This window comes from Peromyscus californicus, unplaced genomic scaffold (assembly GCF_007827085.1).
Source record: "Peromyscus californicus insignis strain IS unplaced genomic scaffold, ASM782708v3 Scaffold_18__1_contigs__length_77618521, whole genome shotgun sequence".
Classification (NCBI taxonomy): Eukaryota; Metazoa; Chordata; class Mammalia; order Rodentia; family Cricetidae; genus Peromyscus; species Peromyscus californicus.
Window position 1 is genome coordinate 42,656,121 of NW_026294480.1, and position 24,638 is coordinate 42,680,758.

At 46.3% G+C, this 24,638-nt stretch overlaps 1 protein-coding gene and 1 long non-coding RNA gene across 4 annotated transcripts; one reads left to right on the forward strand and one right to left on the reverse strand.

Annotated features, from left to right (window-relative positions):
- The first annotated feature begins 2,433 nt into the window (after nt 1-2,433).
- Mcidas (multiciliate differentiation and DNA synthesis associated cell cycle protein) lies at nt 2,434-8,541 on the forward strand. The gene is made up of 7 exons (XM_052742820.1): nt 2,434-2,827; nt 2,922-3,018; nt 3,194-3,285; nt 5,570-5,642; nt 6,140-6,381; nt 7,792-7,902; nt 8,073-8,541. The coding sequence occupies exons 1-7, from the start codon at nt 2,711-2,713 to the stop codon at nt 8,505-8,507; spliced, it is 1,167 nt and encodes a 388-aa protein (XP_052598780.1). The 5' UTR covers nt 2,434-2,710; the 3' UTR covers nt 8,508-8,541.
- On the reverse strand, nt 3,118-7,139 carry LOC128113246 (uncharacterized). Of its 3 annotated transcripts, XR_008219395.1 has the most exons (4): nt 6,826-7,139; nt 5,439-5,686; nt 4,809-4,912; nt 3,118-4,071 (listed from the first exon to the last, which is right to left on the reverse strand). It is a non-coding gene; the product is annotated as an uncharacterized LOC128113246 (long non-coding RNA). The 3 variants fall into 3 exon arrangements; XR_008219394.1 differs by having other exon boundaries at nt 3,118-4,912; nt 5,439-5,602; XR_008219393.1 differs by having other exon boundaries at nt 3,118-4,912.
- Nucleotides 8,542-24,638: the final 16,097 nt, after the last annotated feature.

The window sequence follows — 24,638 nt, forward strand, 5'->3', positions numbered from 1 at the left end:
TATTTGCAACGTATCCTGCATGTGTTTAACATTTATTTCACCCCTCGACAATGCTATTGAAGCAGTCTTCTCCCACTTTGCAGACATTAGGACACAGGCAATGTAATGCATGAGTCTTAACGCTTAGCCACACTGCTAAGCTGCTACTGTTTATGTTAATGGATTCTTCTAAAGCCCTCTTTCTGTGGTAGACACCTCATTCTCCTTTAGTGCTCCTGGACTCAGCACTCTGTCTTGTCTTTGCTCTTAGCCTTGCTACAGGACTCACTTTACAGATGGGAGACTCGGTTGGGAAGGTTGGGAAGCGGGACGCTTCCTGGGCTGCTGTTGTGGTCGCCATCTTCAGACTCTGTCGTTAATCAGCTGTAGGCCCTGCCCCTCAGCTCCACCCCCTGCAGCCAAGTCTCCAACTCCAGTGGACCTCCGGGTTAAGTTTAAATGAGATTGTTTCTGTGGTGGGGGTGGGGAGAATAGTGGTTAATGGGTAGCTGTGGAGCCAATTTGCTAGGAGAACTTACGCCCACTTCTCGTCTCTAAAAACGGAATAATGGCCCCCATCTTAGGGCTACAGCATGGCTATGCCGAGATGATCACATACCCCCATTCCTAATTCAGAGAACCCTCAAGAATTGACAGTGGTAACCTGCACAGTGACGGGAGGAGAGATGTTTTGCAGGAAAACGAAAACTTAAATTAGGGCGAACACATGGTTCGTTGTTTTTTTTTTTTTTCTTTTTTCTCTCAAAGTTCTTTTGCATGAAAAATTTTAAGTTGTGGGTAAGAAATCCCAGTTTGTGCCTCTGCATGTAGAGTAAGTCGGAATGTATGCTTAAAAAAAAAATGCAACCCAAAAACTTTAGGGCCTTTGCCTTCCTCCACCACAGCCCTCTGGGAGCCGGGTCCCTTGCCTACATTGGGTCCCTCAGGCCCCTCCTCTCTGGCTATGCTGAGATGCTAAGCTGGTAGGGCTCTCTCCTTGGGAACAGCTGCTGTGTGATGATACAAGAAGAGGATGAGGACCCAGTCACCTGTCTAACTCAACCACCTGGGGCCCTCAGCTGAGGTGACAAGGGGACCCTTGAGATCTGGCCCTCATGAAAAGAAGCGGCCCTTTGGGGGTTGTTAGCTTCACTAGTGTCTAAGAGTCCAATCCCCTCTGACATTCCCGTACCTGTCTCCTAAATTTTCCACAGCTAGGGAACAGGACCAGGAACAGGCGATGGGAAGCTGGAAGTTTAGTTGGAAAGGCTGCTTTAAAAAAAGAAAAAAAACCCCTAATTTGTCCAAGCACTAGCCACTGCACATACATAAAGCTGACGCCTCTTCCCAACTCTGCTGGGGGATGAGGGTGTTGGTTTTTCTTAAAGGCATGTCTGGTCTGGTGGGGTCTAATCCCCATCCTTGTGCGTTCTCACCCTGAAGCCAGTGCTTCCTCCCCACCCCCCACAACCCCACCGGCTCAGATCCAGGAAATAGAGGTTTTAAAGTTTACTCACCATTATCCACCACTGTTAGGAATAGCTTGGTTCTTAATTCAGCTAATGGGTGCAAATAAAAGATCCTTCACTTGTGTTAATTAGGTGTAAGGCAAGAGCAAGCTGTCCGTAGAAAGGTACTCAGACTCCTATTTCTGACGCTTGTTTACCTTGAACTGATCTGGGTGGTCCAGAATGAAGTCCCCTCACCCAAAGATGCTCCCTTCTGAGAGATGTCTCTTTCTAGTGGACTCAAATTCTGGAAGATGCTTCTTCCAGGGAGAGGCCTGACTTGAAGAGATCTGTGGAACTGCAGCTGTAAAGGCGACAGCCAAATGCTAGGACAGTCAGCTGAAGCCACCTGGGTTTTAGGGGATTTGGAGATGCCCACAATAGGGGTTTTCAGAAACTGGAGTAAATGTCATTCCCCATCCCACTCCTCCCGCCCCCGCGGCAGCCTTTTAGCTCAGACTGGCCTATGAGCCAGTGTGTAGCCCAAGCTAGTCTCAAACTCACGGCAATCCTCCTGCCTCAGCATTGTCACTTTTCTTGATCCTTAAAAAAATATGCTTAGGCACCATTTCCGGGGAAGTTGCAAGGCTCGAGTACAGAGCGGAGCTCTTGACAGTAGGCAAGAATGAGAGGCCAAATGAAAGCCCTATGCCAAAATCCAGAATGCTGTTCAGGTTTGAGGGCAGTTTCTGTAATCTGGAGGCTGGCCTGGGAAGGTCCTCTATTGGCTCTCTATTCCCCCTCTAGAACCTGCTGAGAAAATTTCGGAGTCCTGCTTTGGCGATTGTCACTCCACTTTTATTGTGTGCCTTGTGTCTGGGGTGGTAAGAACAATCTAAGAATCGTTAACTTTCACATCCCTGCTGTTCATAAATTGGAAGGCTAGGGACGGGAGTTGTCCGCCCTCCCTCCCTCCCCTCATCCCCCCCCCATCCCCCACCTTCGCCTGGCACAGCCAGGATGCCGCGGCGCCAAAGGGCGCTCGCGGGCCGGGCCCCGCGCTCGCAGCTCCCGGGGGAAGCCGGGGTTGCCAGGTTGGTTAACGCCTCCGCCCGCGCGCAGATTGTCCCGGGCAGAAGGCGCCACCTCTGGCGCTCAGGCGCGAGCCGCCCCTCCCGCACAGCCCTTCTCCTCGAGGCCCTCCCTCCGCTCCTTCCACGCGCCGTCGCCCATCTCAGGCACCAACAGGTGCAGCAGCGCTGGGTGTGGGTCGCCATCCCAGGATGCAGGCGTGCGAGGGCAGCGCGGCCGGACGCCGGGCCTTCGACAGCATCTGCCCCAACAGGATGCTGGACCTGTCGCGGCGGCCCCTCGGCAAGCCCGGGAAGCCGGAGAGGAAGGTGGGGATGCTCGCTACGGTCTTGGCTCTGGCAGAGCCTGCTAGCCCTGCGCCCCAAACGCGGACCTGAGTTCTCCGTTTCTGTGCCCGGCTAGTTCGTTCCTTCGTGGAAGTCCTTCTCGGGATGCAGCGGCGACAGCCCAGGGTCGGTGTTCGAGGATCCCCCTGACGCAGAGCCGGCTGCACTGCCAGGTGAGCCCCGAGGCACCTGCGCGACCCCTAGATTATCCATGCCAGGTGGGTGCGGCGCAGGCGGTCTGCAGCCCCTCTGCCCCGGGCTCCGAAGTTTTGGTTGAGGGTCCTGGCGGCGACCTGGCAGAGAGGCTTAGGGTACGCTGGATGCTTGTCTCCCGATCTCCCCGCGCAGCCCTCACCACCATAGACCTGCAGGACCTCGCAGACTGCACCTCGCTACTCGGCTCCGAAGCGTCTCCTAGTGGTGATTCCTCCGCCTCGCAGGTACTCTTTCCCTTGCTTGGAGCTTGGCCACCTACAGAACCAACTGCGAACTTGGTGGGTTTATTGCCTCAAAGGTCTCAAGATGGACTGGGAGCAGAGGCACATTCGGCATATCGAGGGAAGCCAAGCATCCCAGATCCCAATTTTCTCCTTCCTCCTAGTATGTTATTAAGTTCTCATTTTCGGAGCCGGTGTGGCCAACTTTTACTGCAGGGTCCCTTTGTCATTCATCTGAACAAGGCAGTTCGGAGCTGGTAGGGTGAGGAACCACGTGATTGGGGCACACGCGCAGAGAATAACTGTTTTGTTTGCCACCCACTTCTGACCCCTCAGGAACCATTTCTATTTCGTGGGTACCAACGGAGTATCGAAGTCACTGGGGGAGAGGACAAGGGACTCTGTAAACAAGCTGGAGGAAAACGTTCTGTCTGCAGAGATGGACGTTCGGCAGCTGGCCGCTTTAAAAGTTTTATTCTGTTCCTCCCAACATGCTAGTCCTTTGTCATCTTGGAGGAGAGAAACTTTTCCCCGTTTTCCTCTAAACCTTCCTACTTCATCCCATTCTCTCCTCCTGCCATCGCTGACACATCCCAGCCAGAGAATGGAGCCTCCTCAGCTCCAGGACCTCAGAGGCCTGGGTCTTGATTCTTCTTTGGTGGCACATGAAGTGTCCGGAAGGACAGGTGGTCTTATCCAGATGAAACCCACAGGAAGAGGACTACATCCAATTTCCTAACAGCAGATGCTGGGACCACAGGTCCATGGGAACAGGCCCGTTACAGAACTCTGCAAAATTCATAACCACCATGAAGAAGCTAAGCAACATTCCTAAGGACACCTTTACTAGCCACTTACAACCTTAGGGTAGGGGTGGTGCCCAGAAGCAGTATCTTAAGGCAAGGTTAAGTGACCTTAAGGGAGTGACCACTACTCTGCAGAGGCTGCTTAATTCTTTTTAGATCTAATGCTCAAATAAAGAAGACAAGCCTAGGGCTCTGTCACCTGACCCAGAGTCCTCAACGTCCAACAGCTACCGAGGACATCTCTCCTTTTTTCCATGAGGGAATCTGGTACTTTGAAAACAGGGCCAGAAAAAAAGGTTAGAGTCAGAGTAAGTTTTGAGTCCCCAAAATATATGACTTGGAAAGAGGGGCTTTAGGAAGAAGAAAATGATTAATACAAAGATAAGAATCAATAGTGGAATCAGTAGACATTTCTGGTGGGCATCTGGGATGGATCCCTTCATACCATGGTCCTAGAGATTCCTTTCTAACACTGGCCTCCAAGCAAGCCAGGGATTCCTAAAAAGACAGACAATGAAACAGCCAGGAGAGAGGAATGATACAGGCATCGGGCAGTTCATCTTCTGCAGGATTCTCTCTCAAGAGGAAGAAGCATCCTGTGGACCTTGCCTACTTTCCATACTGGGGGGAGGATTAACTAAGAGATTACATAAATAGAAAAATGTCATCGACTTGAAATGTCCATCCCTTAAGAGACTAGGAAGATGCCTGGACCCCCACCTTTTTTCCATTTCCTTCTCTCTCAGGCACCTGGGAACACTGGCCAGGCAACATGAAGGTGTATTCCACCACAGGTGAAAAGCCAACTCCAACTTTTAGAGAAACTGAAAAAAAATAAAAAATAAAATAAAATAAATAAAAACCCAAAACCCCAAACAGCAACCTAACAACACACACACACACACACACACACACACACACACACACACACACACACACACCATAGCTGCTACAGCCCCTGGAACAGATACCTTTCCATAGTATCCCTGGCCCCATTGGTCACAGCCCACGTTTCCCTTTCCTTTATGGGTGAAGTGGTTAGCACTTTAAGCCTAGGCTTTGAAAGCCTTGGTGCCTGTCCTGGTGTTAATGCTAAGTTCTCTGCTCTTAGAGAGGTAAGGGTGTGTGTTGGGGTGGTTGTGGGGTGGGGTTTAAGTTGGAGCTGCAGTTCTATGGGTGCACAAAGAATATGGAAAGGAGTCAGCATGGCTGCGAGACGACCGACCTGTGAGGGAGCTCAGATGAGTTGTCCAAAACCCAGGTGGGCTGGCAGGGGATGGACAGCTGTGCCTGTGGTATTTGAGACTTGGAGGAGCAGCGCTCACTCTTGCCAGCCCAAGAGAAACCTACCGTTCGATGGGTGAGATGAAGCTTAAAATTTCTGCTTGTGAACCAGAGTGCATACAGACTAGCCTTAGGAGCTTCGAGGATGTCTGTCTGTCTAGAATTGTTCTCTGGCTCACACCGTTGGTTTATTTTAGAACCACTCCTTGCAAACCGAAGAAGATTTCAACCTGCAGGATTTCAGAGACACGGTGGATGATCTCATTGCAGGCAAGTTCCGTCTCCTTGCAGTTAAGTAACAGAAGGGCTGTCACCTACCAAAACCAGATTGTGTAGTAGTGAAGGTGATCAGTCCAGCCATCTGTCATTGGCCAGTCCCTCTTTCGCCAAGGGGTCAGACTCTCCCTAATAGAGGGTATCCTTTCTCTACAATGGGGAAATTATGTCACTTGATCTTTAGACTATGCGTTTCTCAGTGTGGGTTCTGGGAACGAGGTCCCTATACTGTGGTGTGGTGTGTCAGAAGTTAAATGACAAAAGTCTATGGAGGGACAAAACCTTTTATGCCTTCTGGGCCCCAGGAGGCGTGACTGATTTCTTTCAGATTAGCTCAGCAGGTGCGTATGAACAAAACAGCGAGAAAGATCAGGGATCATAGACTTTGCCTTATAAAACTCATACAAACCCAATGTCTGGGTGGCATTTTGCCCCCGTGGCTAGTTGGGCATGATCTGGAGGCAGCCAATCCAGCTCCTGCTTTCTCCCAGATTCATCCTCTTTGATGTCGCCTCCCCTGACCGACGGTGACTTTCCCTTTTCCCCTGGCGATGTCTCATCTTTCGGGTCCTGCCTCTCCCCATCGCTGGACCCACCTGCCTTAGGGTCTCCGCCACTGCCCCCACCGCCTTGCGCTCCAGACCTGCCGCCACCGCCAACCGAGCAGTACTGGAAGGAGGTGGCCGACCAGAACCAGAGAGCACTGGGGACTGCTCTCATAGAGAATAACCAAGTAAGGACACCGGTGGCTAGGAATCTTGGGGGTGAGGACAGGGCCTGGTAGAGAGCACAAGTTGGGAGCTGTGAAGGTTGGGGGTGCGCTTGTGTGGGCCCGGTGGTTCTAATAGCCGATACTGTTCCAGTGGCCCAAACTGGTTCAGAACTCGCTAAATCGAAATGATCACACCCCACCGGACTTTCTTTTCTCTTATTTTCAGTTTCCTTTTCTTCCTCACCCTCCCCCCTTTTTTTTTTAGAGACAGGGTCTGCTGTAGCCCAGGCTGGCCTCTAACTCCCTATGTAGCAGCACTCCTGACCCCCCAGACATGCTGACATTTCTGGTTTATGGGGTACTGGGGACCTAATCCAGGGCTTCATGCATAAATACTCCTCCAACAGAGCTACACTCCCAACCCAGAGCTACACTCCCAACCCCCTTTCTTTTCCTTGAACTCACCATGTAGCACACACAGGCTTGCCGAGAATTCTGGTTGTTCTGCCCAGATTAGGACCCCCAAAGAGACCACTGTAGACCAAAGATGTCCAGAATGCAATAGCAAGGTTCACTTCTCGGCGCAATACTTTCTTGGGGAGGTTAGCTTTTGAAGGCAAAAACCACAAAATTCTTCAGAGAGGAGGGGGTTAGTACGGGTCCATCCTTGATTGGTCCAGTCTTCCTGAGCTTGGACTTTATCTTATTTTAGTTTGTCTGTTTGCTCTGTCGGGAGTTTTACAGCCCATCTCCAAAATCTGGTCATGTTATCTCGGGGGGGGGGGGGGGGGGGGAGGGGGCGTCCCGTGGTTAGTCACCACCAGACAGTCTGACTTTGTACTTTTGAAACTTCTGACTTCACCCTGTCTGGGAATGGGGAACTGACTCAGTTCTGGCTATTTTAAGATATCCCTTCCCTCAGCTCTCCGGGCCTTAGGGGGAAGTGGGGAGGGGTGGTCTCTCACTGGTCCTCCTGCCTCAGTTTCCCCTAGTGCTGGGATTACAAGTGTGCATCACTGCTCTGGGTCCCATCAGATTGGTAATCGTACTAACAGCATTTGTGGAAAATTTTCTAAGTGCTGGACTCTGTGCTTATCAGTTTACTTTCTTCTCTCACTTGATTCAACACAGAAGGTAGACAATCTCACTAGCCCCATTTTATAGATATATAAACCGAGACAGGGTGGTTGAACTTCAGGGGGAGAACCTAGATGGGCCTGTGGTCCAAATCAGTACTTTTGACTACCACTCAACAACACATTTAAGTTTAACTGAGATACCGTTTGTCCTACTACTTCATTAAATTAAAAAAAAAAAAAGTCAAATCGTTGGCTACTGTCGGGCGAACAAAGGTCCTGATGAGATGTCAAGGTCTGAGTTTAGACCCACCAGCACTGCGGCCTCTCTCTGATGGTAGATCTCCAACTACAGCTGCACGTGACGCTGACGCAGAAGCAGGAAGAGATCGCCTCGCTCAGGGAGAGGAACGTGCAGCTGAAAGAACTGGCCAGCCGGACCCGGCACCTGGCCTCAGTGCTGGACGTGAGTGGACAGGCGCGCGGGACATCGTCGGAACTGTAGCGCTGCGCCTGTGTTGGGGCCCCTGGGTGTCCCTGGTGTAGCCCCGGGCTCTTCCTATCCGCGCGGCTCTAGGCGAGTCCTCCTGGCTCCAGGCGAGTCCTCCCGGCTCCAGGGCTCTCCATCTTTTACAGAAGCTGATGATCACTCAGTCCCCAGCAGAGCCCTTCCAGATCAAGGCGACGACGAAGAGGAGCCTGGAGGAGCTGTTCTGTGCGGCGGGGCAAGCAGGACAGGGTTGCTCGGAAGTGGACGCCATCCTCAGGGACATCTCCCAGCGCTGCGATGAAGCCCTGCAGAACCGTGACCCCAAGCGGCCCAGGCTGCAGCAAGAGCCCGGCAGCAAGAACGGCAGCTCCAGGAACCTGCACGGGGCCTTCCGAGGGCTGCACACGGACTGCAGCGCCAGCTCAGTGAACCTGAGCCATAGTGAGCTCGAGGAGGGCGGCTCCTTCAGCACGCCCATCCGCAGCCACAGCACCATCCGAACTCTGGCCTTCCCCCAGGGCAAAGCCTTCACCATCCGGACAGTCACCGGTGGTTACAAATTCCGCTGGGTCCCCAGCTGAGCAGGGATGTGGTTTCCCCAAAACACTGCCCTGTGTCCAGACAGAATCGCCGGCCAGCCAGTGGGAATAACTAGAACTGTTTTCCACATCTGGTTTCCAGAATTCTCTGCAAGTGAATGCCGATACCTGTGCACTGAAATGTTCTGCTCTGAAGCACTGTATGTACCTCACCTTTTCGCGGTGAAATTGTGTGTGTATACATGTGCACACATGCTACACACACATCATAGTCCAATTTAAAAGTATTTGTTTTCTAGCGCTTTGATTTTTTTATTTGTTTGAGACAGGTGTCCCATAGCCGAGGCTGACCTCAGACTTGCCATGATGGCTTTGAACTCCAGGTCTTTCTGCTTCCACCTCCTGAGTGCTGGGATTACAGGTGTTCACCACCACACTTAGCTGGTTTTAGGTGTGTTTTTAAGTCATGGGATACTCCAGATTTGTAAGAAGGGGGAATAGTGCAAAGAAATTTTTTTTCCCCCACTAAAGAAGCCTTCTTGGAATCATCCAATCGCCAGTTATGTAAGGATTGATTCTAGGCCCGGAAACCTGGTATCCAGATGAGTGTTCAACACATCTGACTCAATTTTCCTCAGTCTTTGGAGTATACCTAACTGCGTCACTACCGAAAAATTTTATTTCAGTTGAAAAAAAAGAAAGAACAGGCAAAGCTACACAATTAGGTAAACGCTGGCGCAGGACACGTGCTAAACATACTTGTTTAAATAATCATTCCCTGTAATTTGGTAAGATTCGTGACAGCAGGGCTTAGGTTGGCTCAGCAGTTAAGAGTGCTTGCTGTCCTTGCAGAGGGCTGGAGTTCAGTTCCCAGCATCCATTTCGATGGCTCACAACTAACTACTTGGGAGCTCCAGTCCCATGGGGGTTGACATCCTCTTCTGGCTTTTGTGGGTACCTGCAAACTCCGAGGAGACACACACACACACACACACACACACACACACACACACACACACACACACACGAGAGAGAGAGAGAGACAGAGAGAGAGAGACAGAGAGAGAGACAGAGAGACAGAGACAGACAGACAGACAAAATTCTTTTTGAAAGATTTAAATGATAGTTTAAATAGCAATGTCTCCACGCATTCAGCTTCATCAGTGCAAATAAAACAGCCCCAGCCAAACCACACTTAGTTCAGAAGAAAGGCCGGTTGTTTTAAGCAAATGATCTACACTACACAAGCTGGGCCCCTCATAGTGCTTTGCATTATGAGGCTGGATCTTCTAAGCAAAATCCAGTGAACTTGGCTTTGATTCCTGTCTCCTGTTGTCTGTAGTTCCTTCCCCCCCACACTCTGTTCTGAAATGACATGAATGGCATATGTCATGTGTGATTCGTCTCAACCCCCCAGCTCTCACTCTGAGCGTGTCCCCTGCTCCCTGGGCTCCACTTGGGCAGGCCTCCAGTCACATTGCACCACAGGGCACAGCTGCCTCTTCAGGCCGAGTGGACATATCGGGTAGCAGGTGGGTTGGTTAAGGTGGCAAGACCCGCTCCTCTAGTTTCTCGTGTGTCCTGTTATCTGTATTTAAATAGCCATTTAGAAACAAACAAACAAACAAAAATGATAAAATACACCATGCTTCCTCATATTTTGTCTAACAAATGGACTGAAAGAGCAAGTTGTTCAGATTTTTTCCCTCCATAGGCTCAAATATACAGTCACCACAGGTCAGGATCATAAAAAACTAAACAAACAACAATGCCAAAAAATGAAATAAACAAACAAAACTTTTTAAACCATCATGATAAACAATGGCCCTCCTACTCTTTGATTCTCCTACTGAATTATCTTCAGTGGCTACAAACTGTAAAATATATTTGTAGGTTTCTTTTGCATCTTGTGCCTAGATCTAAAATAACCACAGTGCTAATGCCTTTCATTTTTACAGTTCTATAATCACCATGCTAGTGACCAGCAGTGCTAACTCTGACTGTTTTCAAATACATTTTATTATTTTTAGAAATTCATACATGTACACAGTGTATTTTGATCATAATCGCCCCTGTTCCTCCCCTAACTCCCTCCAGATCCACCCCCGTTCCCCATCCCGTCTTAACTTCCCGTTTTCTTCCTCTTCTATATAACACACCAAGTCCAGTTATCCTTCATCCTTGAGGGAAACAGTTCTCTTCTGAACTAATGGTACAAAAGACCAGCTTTGCATTAGTTCATAGAAGAGTCTAAAGGCCAGACTCTTCCCTCTAACATATTTACTGAAATTGATGGGAATCTCTTTGCCTCAGAGTCTAAGAAAACAGTCAAAGAGCAGCAAATATAATTGCTTTTCCAGGAAGAGATAAATGTACAGCAAACATTTATTTAAATGCTGTGAGGAAAACGGAGAAGCGTGAGGAGAGGGTCTTAGCTTGGGCTGCATACAGACAGGCTGGGAGCATAAGCAACAGATGTTTATTTCTCACAGTTGGGGCCTGAAAGTCTGAGATCAAGGTGGTAGCTCCTTAAGTTCTGAGATCAAGGTGGTAGCTCCTTAGGTTCCTCTTCTTGGTTTGAGGATCACTATTTGCTTGCTGGACAATCATGTGACAAGATCTCATTATTTAGCCCTAGATGGGCTGGAACTCCCGGTGTAGACCTGGCTGACCTGAACTCACACAGCTCCACCTGACTCTGCCTCCTACCCAGTTGAGCACTGATATTAAAGGCATATACCGCCATTCCCAGTTATAGTGAAATTTTAATAATAATAATAATAATAAAATAATTATTAATTCCCTGTGCTATAGCAGTCCCTTTCAGAAAGTTCTTCCTGTGCCCATATAGATCCTGAAATGCTTCCTCTACATTTTTCTCCAGCAGCTTCAAATTTCCAGGTTTCACATTAAGGTCTTTTATTCATTTTGAATTTTTGTACAGGGTGAGAGATATGGATCTAGTTTAGTTCTTCTGTATGTGGACATTTCCCAGCATCATTTGTTGGAAGTTTTTTTTCCCGATTTATGTTGTTGACAGCTTTCTTGAACGTTAGCTAGCTGTAGCTGTGCTAAGTTTTATATTTCTGGATCTTTTATTCTATGACATTGATAAGCATGTCTGTTTTTATGCCTGTTTTTTGTTGCTATGGCTTTGTAGGATAATTTAATATCAGGCACTTGATATCAGGTATCGAGACACCTTTAAAATTTCTCTTTCTGCTTAGGATTGCTTTACATTTCTTCAAACGACTTCTCCCACCCCCCCACTCCCCTTTTCTCACCGTTTGATCTCTGCATCTCACAAAAGAGAGTAGTGGCAGCCGGGCGGTGGTGGCACACGCCTTTAATCCCAGCACTCAGGAGGCAAAGGCAGGCGGATCTCTGTGAGTTCGAGGCCAGTCTGATCTACAGAGTGAGTTCCAGGACAGCCAGAGCTGTTACACAGAGAAACCCTGTCTTGAAAACCAAAACAATAACAACAAAGAGTACAAGCTCCTGAAAGTTCTTTTCCCACTGCTTTGGCAAAACCCCCCTGAGGCTGGCAACTTGAAACGTTTAGTTCACATCTTGGGAGGTCTATGAGCATAATGCCAGCATCTGCTGGCTCCAGGGAAGAAATTCTGCCTCCACACAGGGTGGAGGCATCACAATGGGGGTGGGAAGGGGGCACTCTCAGGTAAGTAGCAATCTAAAGATCAAGGAGGGGCTGGCTAGTCTGGTTCTTTTAGACAGTCTCTCTCACAGAAACTAACTGGGGTCCCCACAAGAACCAATTTAAGCCCTTCTAATGCCCCCATGGACCAGTTACCTTGAACTAAGCAGTGACTTCTTAGAGGTCCTGCTACTTCCACACTGTCACATTGGGGTTCAGTGCTCTGACATGTGCACTTTGGGGGACAACCTTAGGTGAACAGCTCTACTGTGAAGTGCTCAAAGACATTTGCAACAGCTCCTGGGCATGCAGGCAATTGTGGGGAAGGAATCACAGTAATAGAGAAGTCTAGTTCTTTCTTTCCACCAGACCCACTCACTTCAGATTCCTAAGCCTAGGCTGAGGTCTCAGGGGGCATCTTGGTCCTGATGCTGGTCAAAATTTTACCTTGGGAGAGATGGACTGAACTGAGAAGGGTCTTTCACACACACCTCAGTGTCTTGGAAGTATGGACAAGCTTATAATTGTATTCCTATGATGGTCCTAATGCTCAGTTGGAAAATGTGTGACTATTGGCCTTCTAGTTACCAGTTTGTTTACATCTCATGTCTCAGCAAGCCATCTTCATCTAGAATCTCCTATATCTATCGGAACTGAATATGGCTTTACTTATTTACTTATTGGGGGCCTTTTATTATCTATTGTTGTTTATACTCTATTGATACATTTGTACAATTAATATGAAATAATTTCTGATGAAAACTTACCCAATAGAACAGTCAATGGTAATGTTAAATGCAAGGAAATCAGTATGATTAGACAGGGCAGTAGTCTGCTTTGAGGCAATCATTCTTTTGGTATTTATTTATTTATTTACTTATTTATTTGAGACAAGGTTTCTTTGTGTAACAGTTCTGGCTGTCCTAGAACTTAATCTATAGGCCAGGCTGGCCTTGAATTCAGAGATCCGATTGCCTCTGCCTTCTGAATGCTGGGATTAAAGGCGTGCACCACCACTGCCCAGCTGAGTCAATCATTCTTTTTTTTTTTTTTTTTTTTTTTTGGTTTTTCGAGACAGGGTTTCTCTGTGTAGCTTTGCGCCTTTCCTGGAACTCACTTGGTAGTCCAGGCTGGCCTCGAACTCACAGAGATCCGCCTGGCTCTGCCTCCCGAGTGCTGGGATTAAAGGCGTGCGCCACCACCGCCCGGCCTCAAATTTGTATAGTTAACAACAATTTCCAGTATTTACTTTTAGTTGCTTAACCAGAAGCTAGGTAAATCAGATATGACAATTAATTGTGATTATTTGTGTACCTAGAAAAATGAATAGATTTCCTCAGGATTTATATGAACAGCCAAGTAAGAATTAGAAGCTGCACTTAGTTATAGGATGTGGAAATTTCAATTATTTCCAGGACATTCCATGGTTGAAAGTAAATACAAATGACTACCAAGTTCTGTGAGAGATAATAATAGCTTTAAATACTTTTGTAAAATAACACCTAATTCTGCAGGCCTCAGGATTTGTACTGCTTTTATTTCTTCAAAAGACAGATTGCTACTGCCAAAGACACTCTGAGATTGCTTTCCAAACTCATGCTAGCTCCTTCTTTTCTGGAGCAGACTTGATTGCACAGGGATCGGTGTGTTTGGTCTGGGTTGCTCTCTACTCCTTCCTCTTCCAGCCATCCCCACGAAAATCACCTATGTCCCCACCAATAGCTGGCTGAGATGGGTGACTGCTTTTATCATATACATTGAGGCATCATTCACATGTTACACATTTCACCTTTTAGAGTAAGTATACTATTCAATGTTTTCAGTATGCTCAGCATTTTGAAATCATCCTTACTATCTAACTTTAGAGTATTGTTCTCCCCCAAAGCAGCCACTCCTTCATTCCAATCTCTTGGCTCTGAGAAACCACAAGTCGATTTTCTGCCTCTATAGATTTGTCCATTTTTAATATGTAATAGAGATTATATTATACATGTATGTACTTCTGTGGCTGACTTCCTTCAAGGACCATGATATTTTCAAGCTCTATCCCTGTTGTAACATGCACAAGTACTTCACTTCTTATTAGTGTGTGTGGTGTAAGTGTGTGTCTCTTCCCATGTTTGTGGGTACGTGTGAGTGTGCAGGTGTGTGTGTAGACCCAGTGTTGATGTAAGGTTTCTTTCTCAGTAGCTCTCCCCTTTATACACTGAGGCAGAGTCTCTCGCTTGAACGCAGAGTTTATCAAGTCTAGTCTAGCTGGCCAGCTTGCTCCAGAGATCCCGTCTTTGTCTCCTGATTGATGGTTTACAGGGCTTTATGCCTGCCTGGCATTTTCATAGGCGTGGAGGATCTGTACACTTGTGAGGTTATCCACAGAGCCATCTGTCCAGATCTATTTCTTCTTTCATCACACCTAAAAATATTTTTATGATGAAATGTTTTAGATTCTTGTTGAATGCTTTTTTCGCCATGAGATAATGTGCATTTTTGTCTTTTGTGTTATTGTTTCCTTACCAGGTCCCAGGGATTCTTGATGCAAGCCAAGCCCATCGGAAACTCTATTTTTCTTTTTTTTTCTTTCTTTCTTTTTTCTTTTTCTTTTTATTTTTTTTTTAGAAAACTCCACTTAGGACTGAGGGGATGGGAGATTTGTAGCAATTTTGATGAGTCTAAGATCCACAACTTTGAAACGTAAAATTTTGGAGATAAGCACCATTTAGAAAGGGGACTGTGGTGGAGTATCCCAGGAAGTGGCCATCAGTGCACTGAGCCCTGAAGCTTAGAAGAACTATATGTGCCTGAGAGAAGGAAGAGAAACCTCCCATGTATATGCACAGCTGATTTGTGGGGTGTGGAATGACGTAGGACAGGGCACGGGCAGTTAATTCCTTTCCCTTGTGCAAAACATAGGGGCTCTTTTAGGGGCTGAGTGGCCAACTGTTGGTGCTTGGCTGAAATAATGTTTTCTAACTGAATTGAAAGCCCGCCGGGGGGAGCGGCGGGGACAATCAATAGTAGCTCCTGTTCATTCCACAATGGTAGCCCGTGCTGTATAAAGTCTCCTAAATACAAGGAAATATTCAAGGGTCAGAGACATCATGATATTAATCACACCATTTGTCTAGCTTAAAGCAAATTCCCTTTTCTTTTTTGGGAGGGTGTGTGTGTGTGTGTGTGTGTGTGTGTGTGTGTGTGTGTGTGAGAGAGAGAGAGAGAGAGAGAGAGAGAGAGAGATATTTATGGTGATATTTTATTTGTACTGAAATGTGATTTTATTTGTATGTTAATAAATAAAGTTGCCTGGGGGTCAGAGCTAATAGCAAGCCATAGCAGAAGTCTGGCAGTGATAGCACATGCCCTTAATCCCAATCACATGACAGGCAGATCTCTGTGTGTTCAAGGACACCACCAGCACAGAGACACACGCCTTTAATCTCAGTACCAACCATAGAAGATCTGGAGGTCTGTATAGATGGGCAGTGACGACGAGGCCATGTGGTTGGGTTTACAACCAGTGAGAAGGCAGAACAGAAAGTCTATAAGAAGACAGATACACAGGAAGTAGCACTCTTCCTGAGGAGGACAGCAGTGGCAGTGAAGGGTAAGGTTTTTAGCTCTTAGCTATTGCTCTGACCTCTTGGGCTTTTAACTCTGCAATCAGCTCTGTGTTTCTTATTTAACCAGATGGTTACATCTACAGAGATTAAAAAGTATGTAATTTTTAATAGTTATCTTGGATTCACAGAAAAATTGAGTGGAAGGTTCAGACAAAGCAGCGCCATGTGTCTTTTGACTCCACACATACACAGCCTCTTCCACTGTCTATATCCCCACCAGAGGGACACATTTACTGTGGTTGACAAATCACTGTTAGCATCCCAAGTTTGTAGTTTCCTTTGGGGTTCTCTTTCAGCACTGTGTATGGGGTTGGCTAAATGAACTCTGCTATCTATCTACTAGTGGTTTCAGAGCCCTGAAAAAGCTTTTGTAGCCATTTACTTGCTCCTTCCCCTCAATCTTTGGTGATCTCTGTTTATTTCACTGTCTTCATAGTTGTACATATTCCATAATTTCATAAAATTGAAATCATACAGTGTTGCTGGATCCTAACGGCTCCCTCAGGGGAAGGGGTAAGAAAGTGCAGCATCAATGGCACAGACACTGGGAGTCAGTTGGAGGCAAACAACAAACTCATTTATTTAATAATGAGGAAGGCCTTATATACCCTCCTCCCAGCACCCAGTCTGTGTTGAAATCTGGTGGCGTTGTATGGTCGTCCATCATTGGCTGGAACCATCAGGAACCCTGACAGCTCCTTGTTGCTAGGCCATCAGGCAGACTCCAGGTTGGGTCATAAGGAAGTATGTTATATGCATGCCTTGGCAACTGGTCTGAGCCAATTTCCTCAACCCTATGGGCCTGTCCTACTATAATACAGTATAGTCTCATGAAGTCAGTTTCTTTCATTTAGTAATATGCATTTATGTCTCTTTCATGACTTTTCATGGATTTTATAGCTTATTTAATGCTGGATAACATCTCATTATTTTCATGTACCACAGTTTAATCACTCACCTACTGACAGACATGTTGGCAGCTTTTAAATGTTGGCAATTATGAATCCAGCCACGAACGATTTGTGTGGAATTTTTTTATGGATGTGTGGTGAGTTGAATGAGAATGACCCTCACAGACTCACACATTTACTACTTGGTCTCCAGTTGGTGGAACTGTTTGGGAGGGATTAGGAGATATGGCCTTCTTAGAAGAGGTTCATCACTGGGGGCAGGCTTTGAGTTTTTAAAAGCTCTCATCATGGCTAGTTAGTTCTCTCTAGCTTCTACTTGGTGATTAAGATGTAAGCTGTCAGGTACAGCTCCAGCACCATGACTGCCTGCCTGCCTGCTGCTATGCTTTCTGCCTTGGTGATCACAGACTCTAACCCTCTACAACTGTGAACCTCAAATTAAATGCTTTCTTTTCTCATTTGCCTTGGTCATGGTATTTTGTCACAGTGACTGAAAAAAAATACTAAGAGGATATGTCTTTTAGCTGACTCTAAATTGAGCCGATTTGACAGTGAAATTTAACCATTGTGGCAATCCATGAACAAAAAGAAATATAACCAGAAAGTTGATTGGAGAACAAGAGAAGACCAGCATTACACAAAGCAAATGTAAACTACAAATCCAGCCCCAGCTACAGGATGGACAGATGTGACCTCTTAGGTTTAGGCTCTTTTGTTTCTAAGCTGAAAGCAGACACGTTGGCATTTAAGTTCAGAAAGTTTTGCTAATACTTATGCTTGCAAGTAAAGACTCCATAGCAAGTGTCTTCACCATAATGTGTGTCCCAGGATTGGAGAGCTCTGCCGAGTGTGGGGAGAAGAGGGTAAGTGAAGTCATGTGTCAACCTTACTTTTATGGGACTTTTTATTTCTCATATGCCCAGGCTGGCCTCAAACGACCTTGAACCCGTCTCCACATTCACCACTATAGCCAAGTCATGAAATACTGGCTATCTGACTCAGGACCTCATGTGTGCTAGGGAAGCACTCTCCTAGCTGAGCTACCAAGCTCAGTCCTAAGTCATTTTCTGATAAAGGTTCATATACAGTCCAGGCTGGCCTGGAACTCACTATGTAGCCAGGGATGACCCTCCTTCTCTTGAGTGCTGGTATTATAGTTGTGGGCCATCACATCTAGTTTATCGAAGTTTTAAATGAATTCAAAGTTATTCCATGAATAATGAAAGTAACTACATCAAAGAAAAATGTTTATACAGTTAAGGAAAGAAACTTTCTTGAACATTTAAAAAGCTCCATCTACAATAGAAGATCAACCTTTGTGTCTGAGCTTAGTGTAGAAGATTCCTCACTTTGGAAGTATTTGGGGCTTAGACTGGCTGGTTTTGTGTGTCAACTTGTCATAAGCTAGAGTCATCAGAGAGGAAGGAGCCTTAGTTGAGGAAATGCTTTCATAAGATCCAGCTGTAAGGCATTTTCTCAATTAGTGGTCAATAGGGGTGGGCCCAGTCCGTTGTGGGTGGTGCCATCCTTGGACCAGTGATCCTAGGTTCTATAAGACAGCAGGCTGAGCAAGCCATTATTAGCAACCAGCAAGGCACACCCTTTCATGGTCTCTGCATCAGCTCCCGCCTCCAGGATCCTGCCCTGTTTGCGTTCTTATCCTGACTTTCTTCAGTGATAAACAACAATGTGGAAGTGTAAGCCAAATAAACCTTTTCCTCCTGGACTTGCTTTTTGCTCACGGTGTTTCATTGCAGCAATAGCAACCCTGACTTAAGACAGGGCTCATAAGCCCTGATCTGTAGCTGAAGAGGTATTGACAGTTGATTGACAGTTGATGGCAGACAGAGGAGGTAGAGTCAGTTTTCTTTAAGGGTGGCCCGGGTAAGTCTGCCATGTTCCACATCTCTAAGTACACGGGTAGCACAAATGGACTTGCTGGGATATTTAAGAAAAAGAGAGGACATGAGTGGGAAAAGTGGGGCAAGGGACGGATCTGGGAGGAATGAGGGGAAGAGTGAGGAGTGAGTGCAATCAAAATACATTGTAATACATTCTCAATTATATACACACACCTGTGAACTTCTCAAAGCATTATCTTCTAAACAAGAGTTTTTGTGAAAGTATGAAAAGTCTTAATGGTTTTATACTGGACAGAAGCTTTTCACAGCCGGGTTAAAAATGGAAGTACTAAAATAAATTAGAGTAAAAGCTTAAGGCCACGAGCATGACTGTACCACACTGTTAGTGTGTGAAAACGTAAACTGCTTTTCAATTATATAGACAGTAGCACCCTCATTCTATTAAATGTTTCATATTTATAGTGATGGTTTAATCAGGTCAACTTAGAGAATATACTGTATGCTAAATGACTCACAGGTAATTTTCAGTTAAACAGGTAACTGATGGTTTGTTAAGAGAGCTAACGGTCTCTGACGTTTAGTTTGTATTAATTTGGGGATGTGTGTGGTATTAGGGAAGGAACCCAAGACTTTGGAGCATGCTGGACAAGCACTCTACTGGTAAACCCACCCGATCTGCTACCCCTGGCAAGAGCACAAAAAGACATTCCAAGAACAGCTCTGTGTTTTGAAGAAACTGAGGTGACAAGACCCTTGTCCTGATTTCTTGGAGTGTTCTCATAAGCACTCAGAATTCTCCTCACATGACTCCATTCCTTGACTGTGTTCCAACATTTATGTACTTTGTGTGTGTGTGTGTGTGTGTGTGTGTGTGTGTGTGTGTGTGTGTGTGTGTAGGCCAGAGGACAATGTACAGCAGTTACTTTTCTTCTATCGTTGTGAGTCCCAGGGATCCAACTCAGATTGCTAGCTTGGTGACAAACGCCATTACCCACTAAGCCATCTTGCCAGCTTTCTGAGATGTTTGATCATGGACTTTATTCTAATGTGAGCTCTCAAATGAAACTGTTTTAAGTCAACTCGTATTGTGCTCTACTAGTACTGTGCTCTACTAGTTCTGTGCTCTCCTAGTACTAATTCACGGAGTCTTTCAACCTGTAAAAGGCCTTTATGTGTGGAAACAGCCAGGAAATTAGAGGAACATTTTCAGATTTAGAAATGGCATTTGGGAAAGAACTCGGGCAAAATCATTTGCTTAGGAGAGCTGACATCAAGGTGGAGAAGGGCATTAGGTGCTTTTCTTATCTCTATGAACAAGTACCGGACAAGATGCAGCTTAAGGAAAGAAGGGCTTGTTTTAGTTCACAGTTTGAACCAAAACTAACTATCGTGGCATTGTGGTAGGTGGCTCCATGGTGAGAGCATGATTTGGGATTCCTCACTAGTCACATTTCAGCAGAACAGACTGAAGTGGCGGGGGGGGGGGGGGGGGGGGAGGGGGGAGAAAAGAGTTGAAGTGAGAAAAAGGACGGAAGGGAAGAGGGGGGGAAAGGAAGAGGAGGGAAGGAAAGGGGGGAAGGGAAGAGGAGAGAAGGGAAGGGAAGAGGGGAGAAGGGAAGAGGGGGGAAGGGAAGGGAGAGGAGGGAAGAGGGGGGAAGGGAAGGGAAAGAAGGGAAGAGGAGGGAAGGGGAGAGGAGAGAAGGGGAGAGGAGGGAAGGGGAGAGGAGGGGAGGGAAGAGGAGAGGCTCCTAGGGCTAGAAGCAGTGCTGGACTTCTATGAACCTTAAACAACCTACTTCCTCATCAAGGATCCACCTCCCGCCAGGCAGTGGTGGAGCACTCTTTCAGACCAGGCTGGCCTCGAGCTCAGAGATCTGCCTGCCTTTCCCTCCCCAGTGCTGGGGTTAAAGGCGTGTGCCTGGCTTCAAGAAGCGGCCTTAAGGGAGGAAATGTCATTTTGGCGCACATTTGGAGGGTGTAGAAAAGGCACAGAAGCAGGTGGCCCAAAGGTGCTGGGGACTTCCTGTGGCTGAGCCTCCTCACCTCCTCACATCTCAGAGGAACAGGAGAGGAACAGTTCAGGAGTCTGATAGAAAGCGGGGTTGGGCTGTAATCTGCAAGGCATGGTCTCTCTCAAGGCTCCATGGCCTTCTGAAACAGCAGCAGCAAACTGGGGACTAAATATTCAAACACAGCCAGGTGGTAGTGTCGTAGTGTCGCACTCCTATGATCCCTCTCTCTCTCTCTCTCTCTCTCTCTCTCTCTCTTTCTTTCTTTCAGGATGTACTTATTTATTTATTATGTATACAGTGTTCTGCCTGTGTGTACACCTGCAGGCCAGAAGAGGGCACCAAATCTCACTATAGATGGTTATGAGCCACCATGTGGTTGCTGGGAATTGAACTCAGTACATCTGGAAGAGCAGTCAGTGCACTTAACCTCTGAGCCATCTCTTCAGCAACACCCCCCCACACACACACACACACTTCCATTCTTATCTTACTGATCCCCAACTGGTGCAATGTAATGAGCAGCTGCCTTACGTTTACACTGTCGTACAATTGCCCACGGCCATGTCTTCCCCACGGTTGTTGCTAGAGTTTTCCTGCCTGGCCCACAGTCAGGACAAATCTCTCTCACCTGCCAGTCCCACAGCCGTCAGACCCGACCAAGTAAACACAGAGACTTATATTGGTTACAAACTGTATGGCCGTGGCAGGCTTCTTGCTAACTGTTCTTACTGCTTAAATTAATCCATTTCTATTAATCTATACCTTGCCACATGGTTCATGGCTTACCGGCATCTTCACGTGCTGTTTCTCATCATGGCGGCTGGCAGTGTCTCTCCGACTCAGCCTTCCACTTCCCAGCTTTATTCTCCTCCTTGTCCCGCCTATACTTCCTGCCTAGCCAATGACCAATCAGTGATTTATTTATTGACCAATCAGCAACACATTTGACATACAGACCATCCCACAGCACTTCCCCTTTTCTTTTCTTAAAAAGGAAGGTTTTAACCTTTACACATCTCCAAAGTCAGCTTGGTATATTTGGGAATTTGGGCGTAGCTTCTCTTACTACTTCCTGCTGGAGGGGGGCGCTGTATCTTCTGGGGAAACAAAGAAAATTTTAGGATCATGGAGTAGTCCGTGAGGCTGTATCATCTGAGCCAGTTGCCTTGAAACGGTTCTGGATGTTGGATCATCTGGGCCATGGTGTCATCGGAGACCTTTCAGGTGGTCTTGGCTGGTCAAACCTGATGTGTCTTAATCTGGAACAAATCCATAGCCTCTTGCTTTCTGTGGAAACAAAAGAGACTCTTTTCCAAAGCAACATATCCTTACATCCAAATTTTGAAGTCAAAGTATCTTTAAAATATACATACTGGTTTAACTCAGCTTCCTTTACAATCAAATATCTCTCTGTAGTTAAGAATCCCAAAGACAACACAATCCAGACTCTCTGTGTAATAGTCATCTCTACGTGGCTTATTTTTTATATTAATTTTACTATCTCTTTAAAGACTTTATTTTTTAAAACCATGTATTTGTTTCTATACTGTATATATCACCTTTTTTTTTCTTTTAAGCCTACGTATATTTTACACACATTTTAAACTATTACATCTGAATCTGTCTTATTGTGAATCTATTGCTTTAAACTGCAGCAGCTGTGGCTGCTGGCTCCGCCCACCTCAGCTTCCCAACATGGCGTGGTACTTTACCACCAGCTCTGGGAGCTATCGTGGGTCTATGCTTTTATCCAAGCAGCGTGTAGCCCAAAAACCTCTTTTTTTTTTTTGTTTTGTACTAGCAAAGGCTAAATCCACCACACAGCTTAATGTGCCACTTGCAGAGGACTCATTCCCGCCATACTGCAGGTCGAGCATACACGCTAGGAACCCGCCAGTAGCTCAAACCGGCAGGCTGCCGCTAGCTTGAAAGAGACAACTAGGAACTGTTTTTAGCTCCGTTTTAGAATCTTTTCTCAGGTTTTAGGTGGAAACTCTTGCCACCACGTTGGACGCCATTTGTTGCTAGAGTTTTCCTGCCTGGCCCACAGTCAGGACAAATCTCTCTCACCTGCCAGTCCCACAGCCGTCAGACCCGACCAAGTAAACACAGAGCACCCCCCCACACACACACACACACACTTCCATTCTTATCTTACTGATCCCCAACTGGTGCAATGTAATGAGCAGCTGCCTTACGTTTACACTGTCGTACAATTGCCCACGGCCATGTCTTCCCCACGGTAGTTGTCTCTATCTCCCCAAACTTGAGCTTCATTAAAAACAAAACAAAATAAGCAATCCCCTGCTTCCTTCCCACCCCAACCCCTAGTTGTACTTTTAAAAGAAAGTACAAGAAAAATTATCACCAGCATTCACTAAAAACTCTCAGGATAGTTATGAGGCCCTCTGAAGGTCAGCTGGATATTAATCCTAGGTAGCCACCTGCGAGCTGTGGAATTTGGGCATATTATTAAATCTGCCTGATTGGGCAATGCAGGTGTTATGAGGCCCAGTCTCACTTCCAGGCCTTACGCATATCACTTTTGAGGCACTCATACATTTGCTCATTTGAGTACACAAGTGCTGGGTGGAGTTCTCATTCCTTCTCGGCGAGTGGATAGGTTTTAGCATCTTTCCTCTGTGAATTCCGAGTGTTTATCTCTGTTTAATTCTTACTTTCACGTATTATCTGCTAAAGCGTCAGAAAATAGAACTGGGAAGTGTGGAAGCATTCCAATTCCTTTCTTCTGGTAAGTGAACAGATGTATTTATCACGAATTGAGCACCACACAATTGGATATATGTACCAAAACACCCATGGAGTCTCAGAGATTATGCTTCAGTTACAGAATATGTATATATGTATATATATAAAACGTGGAGTCTAAGGGCTGAACGGTAAAGCACTCACTGTGCAATCACGGGGACCCAAGTTCAGATCCTCAGTTCATCTAAAACCAGGCATAGTGGCATGCATGTGTAACCAGTGGGTGGAGACAGAGGGATTCTGGAGAATGCTGCCCAGCTGGCCTAGCCAAAACGATGAGCTCCAGGTTCAGGGGAAAACCCTGTCTCAGATATATGATGGGGAATGATTGATTAAGACACCTAATGTCAATCTCTCACTTCCAGATGCACACTCATGGGCATATGCACACACACACACACACACACACACACACACACACACACAGCAACCAGATAAAGAAATTTCCATGTTAAAAGCAAAATCATAAAAATCAAAGGAGTTTTTGGCAATCAAGAACCAGCCAAATTCCTGACCATGAATAAAGAGAAAGTGTGTATGCTGTGTTCAGATGTGTGAGAGCACACATGTGCACATGTGTGGGCCTGTAGTGGAGTCTTGAAGCTGATGTTGGGAAGCCTTCCTTGATTTTCATCCCTCTTGTTAGTTGAGGCAGGTCTCTTATTGAACCCAGACCTTAGCAGATGGTAGGAACAGTCAAGCTAAGTCTCGATAGCAGCTTGTCCAATGAACCCAGTTTGAGTGCTGGAATTATGGGTCGCTGCCATGTCTACTTGGCATTTGCATGGGCTCTGGGAATCAGAACCCCAGTCCTTCTGCTTGTTTGTCAACAAATGCTTCGGCTGCCCCAGCACAACTCATTTAACCCGTACTATGTGGTTGAGTATTTTAACAAATATGTACTGAATCATTAACGTTTTCTGCAGCTATTTTTTTTTTTTTGCAAAAGGGAAGAAAATGCTAGGAAATAAAAATAAGATATTTCTTCTAAAATTTGACCATTTGCGCCACCTTTAAAACGGTGATGTAGTTTTCAGTTATGTAATCTAAGATAAATATTGAAAGCTGAGGATTTAAAAGAGGACAGTAAACAAAGAATTGAGAAATTGGAATGGAAACTATTTAGCTTGAAGGGAGAGCTTAAAAATGGCTTTATATATATAAAAAACCTGACTATCCCCGAGGCTTTGTGTCTCATTTTGTCACTCTCACAGTCTGTGGGTGTTAGAGGTGTGACACTAAACATCTTCTCTTCCCTCCTTGTCTCAATGCTCCCAAAGGAAAATGGATCTTTTCCAGTGCTGGGAATCAGTCCCAGGGCCTTGCCAAGTGCGAGATCCCCAGCCT

Coding starts and splice junctions, on each gene's coding strand:
- Mcidas (XM_052742820.1), top strand. CDS start 2,711: ATGCAGGCGTGCGAGGGCAGCGCGGCCGGACGCCGGGCCTTCGACAGC. Junction 3,019..3,193: donor AGAGCCGGCTGCACTGCCAG/GTGAGCCCCGAG, acceptor CTCCCCGCGCAG/CCCTCACCACCATAGACCTG. Junction 7,903..8,072: donor ACCTGGCCTCAGTGCTGGAC/GTGAGTGGACAG, acceptor CATCTTTTACAG/AAGCTGATGATCACTCAGTC.